The sequence below is a fragment of the Physeter macrocephalus genome, chromosome 13, assembly GCF_002837175.3.
Source record: "Physeter macrocephalus isolate SW-GA chromosome 13, ASM283717v5, whole genome shotgun sequence".
In the NCBI taxonomy this organism is placed as follows: domain Eukaryota; kingdom Metazoa; phylum Chordata; class Mammalia; order Artiodactyla; family Physeteridae; genus Physeter; species Physeter macrocephalus.
In genome coordinates, this window is record NC_041226.1 from 81713024 (window position 1) to 81720143 (window position 7120).

The following is a 7120-nucleotide window of genomic DNA, read 5'->3' on the forward strand; positions in this document are numbered from 1 at the left end:
GTAGCCCCTGCTCGCCGCAGCTAGAGAAAGCCTGCACACAGCAACGAAGACCCAGCACAGCCAAGGATAAATAAATAAATTAAATTAAATTAAAACAAAAAAACACACCATAATGAGGCACCACTATAAACCTGCCAGAACGGCTAACAGTGAAAAATACTGACTGGTAGTACCTAGTGTTGGCAATGGCACGGAGCGGCTGGAATTCTCGTATATTATTGATTATTGGCGGGGTTATAAACAGGTCAGACCTCTTTGGGAAACTGTTTAACAGCACATCTGCTAAAGTTACACAGGCCTTTGCTGCCTAACACACCACTCCGGCCAATTTCCCACAGTCCTGTGGGTCGGTTCATGGCTCTTTTGCTGGTCTTCTTCACTTGGAGGGGCTGATGGTCCAAGATGGCCTCATACACAGGGGGACCTCAGTGACGCAGCTGGGCTTCTCCATGGGTCTTTAACCCAGGCTTCTTCATAGCGTGGTCGTCTCAGGGTCCTGAGGGACAAGAACTAAAGCGTCAGGAGCCCTTGAAGGCTGGAAGTTGCACAAATCACTTCCATCACATTCTGTTCATCAGAATGAGTCGTGATTAAGTGCAGCATCAACTCAGGAGGGCTTATTCAAGGGCGTGGGTGCTGGGAGGTGTAATTCATTGGGGGCGATTGAGGCAGTGACCTGCCATGCTGATCTCACAGTGTAGCAGCTCTGCTCCCAGGTTCACGCCCAAGAAAAGCAAGTGCCTCGGTAAGCCAGAAATCACACGCAGGATCGTTCATAGCGGCTTCTTTCCCACAGCAGCTCACTGGAAATAACCGAGGTCCACCAATAGGAGGATGGAGAACACTGCACAGTTAGAAGAACTAAGGACTGAATCGTGTTGTAACGTACATGAGTCTCACAAGTTTTGACCAGAAAAGAATATATACTGATTAATTCCATTTATATGAAGATCAGTAATAAGCAGAACTAATCAGTGGTGATAGAAGAATGAGAGCAGTGATTAAAAGGGAAGGTTCACTCGAGGGGGCCTGAGGTGGTTTTCTGGGAGCTAGAAATGTTCTGTTTTGGTCTGGTGGTGGTGATGTGGATGTGTACATATGTGAAAATTCATGCAGCTGTGCACACTTCACAGTTTGTATGTTATGGCTCAATTTTTTTTTTTTTAATTTTTTTGCGGTACGCGGGCCTGTCACTGCTGCGGCCTCTCCCGTTGCGGAGCACAGGCTCCGGACGCGCAGGCCCAGCGGCCACGGCTCACGGGCCCAGCCGCTCCGCCGCATGTGGGATCTTCCCGGACCGGGGCACGAACCCGCGTCCCCTGCATCGGCAGGCGGACTCACAACCACTGAGCCACCAGGGAAGCCCCCGGCTCAATTGTTAAAACTTAAAAAAAAAAAAAAAAGACCTTGGGTTGAAATCTCAGCTCTGCCACTCAGTAGCCCTGTGGCTTTGGGGCAGGTGTGAGCCTCAGTTTCCATATTTGTCCAAGGAGGAGTTGTAAAGCTTAAACGCAAAAGTCCTATAAGGCTAAGAAAGGTGTGGAGATACAGTACTGAATAAGACGGACGTTTTGCCTGTCCTCACAAAGGTAATGGTCTTACGAAGGAGATTTCCAAGTGTATTGTTCGTTACATATTATTTTATTTTATTGAGGTAAAATTGACATATAATGTTATATTAAATTCAGGTGTACAACATAATTTAATACTCATAAGCATTGTGAAATGACCACCACAGTAAGTCTGGTTAACATCTGTCACAACACATAGTTAGAAGTTTTTTCTTGCAATGAGAACTTTTAAGGTCTATTCTCGTAGCAACTTTTGAATATGTAATACGATATTATTAACTATAATCGCCGTGCTGTACTATTTTTATCTTTAGAAGACTTGGATGTTATTATCTGTTAAAACATCTATTACTGAAAGCTATTAGTTTGAACTTCATAAAATTCTCATTTTGTTTATGTCGGGAATGATTGGACCTAATACATCCGTTATTCTCATGATTTTGATTTGTAGAAAATGTATTTCCCGTAGCCCCTGCTCGCCGCAGCTAGAGAAAGCCTGCACACAGCAACGAAGACCCAGCACAGCCAAGGATAAATAAATAAATTAAATTAAATTAAAACAAAAAAACACACCATAATGAGGCACCACTATAAACCTGCCAGAACGGCTAACAGTGAAAAATACTGACTGGTAGTACCTAGTGTTGGCAATGGCACGGAGCGGCTGGAATTCTCGTATATTATTGATTATTGGCGGGGTTATAAACAGGTCAGACCTCTTTGGGAAACTGTTTAACAGCACATCTGCTAAAGTTACACAGGCCTTTGCTGCCTAACACACCACTCCGGCCAATTTCCCACAGTCCTGTGGGTCGGTTCATGGCTCTTTTGCTGGTCTTCTTCACTTGGAGGGGCTGATGGTCCAAGATGGCCTCATACACAGGGGGACCTCAGTGACGCAGCTGGGCTTCTCCATGGGTCTTTAACCCAGGCTTCTTCATAGCGTGGTCGTCTCAGGGTCCTGAGGGACAAGAACTAAAGCGTCAGGAGCCCTTGAAGGCTGGAAGTTGCACAAATCACTTCCATCACATTCTGTTCATCAGAATGAGTCGTGATTAAGTGCAGCATCAACTCAGGAGGGCTTATTCAAGGGCGTGGGTGCTGGGAGGTGTAATTCATTGGGGGCGATTGAGGCAGTGACCTGCCATGCTGATCTCACAGTGTAGCAGCTCTGCTCCCAGGTTCACGCCCAAGAAAAGCAAGTGCCTCGGTAAGCCAGAAATCACACGCAGGATCGTTCATAGCGGCTTCTTTCCCACAGCAGCTCACTGGAAATAACCGAGGTCCACCAATAGGAGGATGGAGAACACTGCACAGTTAGAAGAACTAAGGACTGAATCGTGTTGTAACGTACATGAGTCTCACAAGTTTTGACCAGAAAAGAATATATACTGATTAATTCCATTTATATGAAGATCAGTAATAAGCAGAACTAATCAGTGGTGATAGAAGAATGAGAGCAGTGATTAAAAGGGAAGGTTCACTCGAGGGGGCCTGAGGTGGTTTTCTGGGAGCTAGAAATGTTCTGTTTTGGTCTGGTGGTGGTGATGTGGATGTGTACATATGTGAAAATTCATGCAGCTGTGCACACTTCACAGTTTGTATGTTATGGCTCAATTTTTTTTTTTTTAATTTTTTTGCGGTACGCGGGCCTGTCACTGCTGCGGCCTCTCCCGTTGCGGAGCACAGGCTCCGGACGCGCAGGCCCAGCGGCCACGGCTCACGGGCCCAGCCGCTCCGCCGCATGTGGGATCTTCCCGGACCGGGGCACGAACCCGCGTCCCCTGCATCGGCAGGCGGACTCACAACCACTGAGCCACCAGGGAAGCCCCCGGCTCAATTGTTAAAACTTAAAAAAAAAAAAAAAAGACCTTGGGTTGAAATCTCAGCTCTGCCACTCAGTAGCCCTGTGGCTTTGGGGCAGGTGTGAGCCTCAGTTTCCATATTTGTCCAAGGAGGAGTTGTAAAGCTTAAACGCAAAAGTCCTATAAGGCTAAGAAAGGTGTGGAGATACAGTACTGAATAAGACGGACGTTTTGCCTGTCCTCACAAAGGTAATGGTCTTACGAAGGAGATTTCCAAGTGTATTGTTCGTTACATATTATTTTATTTTATTGAGGTAAAATTGACATATAATGTTATATTAAATTCAGGTGTACAACATAATTTAATACTCGTAAGCATTGTGAAATGACCACCACAGTAAGTCTGGTTAACATCTGTCACAACACATAGTTAGAAGAAGTTTTTTCTTGCAATGAGAACTTTTAAGGTCTATTCTCGTAGCAACTTTTGAATATGTAATACGATATTATTAACTATAATCGCCGTGCTGTACTATTTTTATCTTTAGAAGACTTGGATGTTATTATCTGTTAAAACATCTATTACTGAAAGCTATTAGTTTGAACTTCGTAAAATTCTCATTTTGTTTATGTCGGGAATGATTGGACCTAATACATCCGTTATTCTCATGATTTTGATTTGTAGAAAATGTATTTCCCTTCACTGTGTTTCTGTATACCTGAGGCTTGTGACTGCACCAGGGCCAAGCACCAGCCGGCAGTTCTCCGTGTGCAGCAGCTGAGGAAGCACCGCGCACAGGCTCCTGTTGGTGCCAGACTCGCTTTGGAGACAGGGAGGCTGCTGATCCCACTGGAGCTGAGCCTGCATGTGCTTCTGGGAGTTCCCCCACAGTCTCCCTTCGTCACTAAGCTCAAAGGAGCAGGACATGATGGGAACGTTTCTCCTCCTTAGCTATGCGTGTGCTCTTACAAGGACATCTGACCTAAATGATAGAGCAGTGTTATGTATTGGTGGAAATGACAGGTAAGTGGAATTTATTTTGCTCTTACTGTGGCATTTCTCTCGTTTTAGGAGCAGACATCAAAGACAAATTAAAATGTTACGACTTTGATGTGCATACAATGAAGACATTAAAAAACATTATTTCACCTCCGTGGGATTTCAGGGAATTTGAAGTAGAAAAACAGACAGTGGAAGAAGCAGGGCTTGCACCATTAGAAACCTCAAGGAAAACTCCAGATTCCAGACCTTCCTTGGAAGAAACCTTTGAAATTGAAATGAATGAAAGTGACATGATGTTAGAGACACCTATGTCAGACCACAGTACGTGATTCCAGACGGGTCCCAATTCCCCTGTGTCCTAGAGTAGGTCAGTGTTTCCTCTCATCCTTGTCTTAAAAATTTCCCATTTCTCAACATGCATCCAGACCCCACCTCTGCATTTAGGAATGGAGAGCTGCCTTAAGAGACTGGATTGCACACCTTTGCAACAGATGTTTGCTGATCCTACAGAACAGTTATACAAAGTGAAATAAAGAAGGTAAACCATGTCTTAGGTTGTTTTTTCTTTTTCAATAGACTTTTATTGGGGGCTAATTTTGAACTTACAGAAAACCTGCAAAGGTAGTACTGAGAGCTTCCATGTATCTCACCCAGTTTCCCCCATTGTTAACATCTTATGTGACTGTGGGACTTTTATCATAACTAAGAAATCCACGTTGGTTTCTAGTAACTGAACTCCAGACTCTTTTGGATTTCACCAGTTTTCCCGTGAATGTTCGCTTTCTGCTCCTGCATCCGGGGGCCACACTGCAACTAGCTGTCAGATTGCCTAGGCTTCTCTTGGTGGTGACAGTGTCTCAGACTTTTCTTATCTTTCGTGACCTGGACAGTTTTGAGAGGACTTGTCAGATATTTTGTGGAATGTCCCTCAGTTTGAGTTGTTTCAAGTGTTTCTCATGATTGGACTGGGGTTTTGGGTGTGAAGTACCTTTCTCACCACATTGCGTCAGGGGTACATGTTATCAGCGTGACTTACACAGGAGGTGTGGACCTGATCGCTTGGTGACAGTGGTGTCTGCCAGGTTCCCCACTGCAAAGTCACTGTTTCCCTCTTCCTACACTTTAGAAGCAAATCACTAAGTCCAGCCTACCCTCCGTTTGAGGGGTTTAAGTTAAGCTCCATCCCCTGGTGGTGTCATCTGTTCTCTCCCATTTGTTCATTTTATTTATTTATCCCATTTATTTATCAGCATAAACTCATGTATACATATTTTCTATTTTAGGTTATAATTTTATACTAACGTTATTTATTTTGTGGCTTCAGTTGTTTCAGCTTTGGCCATTGGAGGCCTTTCAGCTTGGCGCTTATGTCCTTGTGACATGCCTCCATCCATTTGTTTTTTCTTCTCGTTTTTCCTTTATTTTGGTAAAATGTATGTATATAACATAAACTATGGACTTTAGTTAATGATAATGCATCACTCTTGGTAACAACTGTACCGCATCAATGCAAGATAGGGATATGGGGAGATGGTTAGTATATGGGAACTCTTCTGTCCCATTTTTCTGTAAATGAAGAAATAAACTGTGTGCATGTGTAGATAGGTAGCCATTTAAATCATTTTCAAGTGTATAATTCAGTGGCATTTATTTCCAACTTTTTTCTTTTCACTCCAAACAGAAACTTTGTACCCACTAAACAGAAAGTCCCTCAGCTCTGGTAGCCTCTAATCTAATTTCTGTCTCTGAATTTGCCCATTCTAGATAATTTCGTGTAAGTGGTATCACAATATTTGTCCTTTTGTGTCTGGTTTATTTTTCTTAGAATAATATTTTCAAGGTTTATCCACGTTGTAGCTTTTATCCGAACTTCATTCCTTTTTATGGCTGAATACTATTCCAAATATGTATATTTACCACATTCATCTGTTGACAGACACTTGGGTTGTTTTCACCTTTTGGCTGTTGTGAATAATGTTGCTATGAACATGGCTGCATGATTCTCTGGTAGCTTTTATCCGAACTTCATTCCTTTTTATGGCTGAATACTATTCCAAATATGTATATTTACCACATTCATCTGTTGACAGACACTTGGGTTGTTTTCACCTTTTGGCTGTTGTGAATAATGTTGCTATGAACATGGCTGCATGATTCTCTGGGTCCCTGTTTTCAATCCTTTGGATATATACCTAGGAGTGGAATTGCTGGGTCATATGTTGATACTGTGGTTAACTTTTTGAGGAGCCAGCAAACCTTTCTCACAGTGCCTGTACCATTTTACATTCCCATCACCAGTGCACGAGGGTTCCAATTTCTCTGCATCCTCACCAATGCTTCTTACTGTTTTTCTGTTTTTTGTTTTGTTTTGTTTTTTACTATAGCCATTATAATAGGTGGAAGTGGTATCTCATTTTGGTTGATTTGCCTTTCCCTAATCACTAGTGATGTTGAGCATCTTATCCTGTGCTTATTGGCCATTTGTATATCTTCTTTGGAGAAATGTCTACTCACATCGTTTGCTTACTTTAAAATTGGGTTGTTTATCTTATTGTTGTTGAGTTGTTGGCTTTCTTCATAGATTTTTGATATTAAACCCTTATCAGATGCATGATTTGCACACACTTTCTTCCATTCTTTGGGTTGTCCTTTCACTCCCTTGATAGTGTCCTTCAGTATGCAAAAGTTCTAATTTAATGAAATCCAATTTATCTGTTTTTCATTTGTTTTTGACTTTTGTA

The 7120-nt window shown here is 42.8% G+C and overlaps 1 protein-coding gene across 3 annotated transcripts in view; it reads left to right on the forward strand.

Moving 5' to 3' along the window:
* CDC16 (cell division cycle 16) overlaps positions 1–5982 on the forward strand; it is a 32909-nt gene extending 26927 nt beyond the window's left edge. For 2 of the 3 annotated variants that reach the window (XM_007127261.4, XM_007127262.4), the window contains exons 18-19: positions 4449–4700; positions 4805–5982. In XM_007127261.4, the coding sequence (XP_007127323.1) occupies positions 4449–4700; positions 4805–4842 (290 nt within the window). In that variant the 3' untranslated portion in view covers positions 4843–5982. Of the gene's footprint in view, positions 1–4448 lie in introns of all 3 variants that reach the window. The other variant, XM_007127263.4, reaches the window with a different exon arrangement.
* The last annotated feature ends 1138 nt before the right edge of the window (positions 5983–7120 follow it).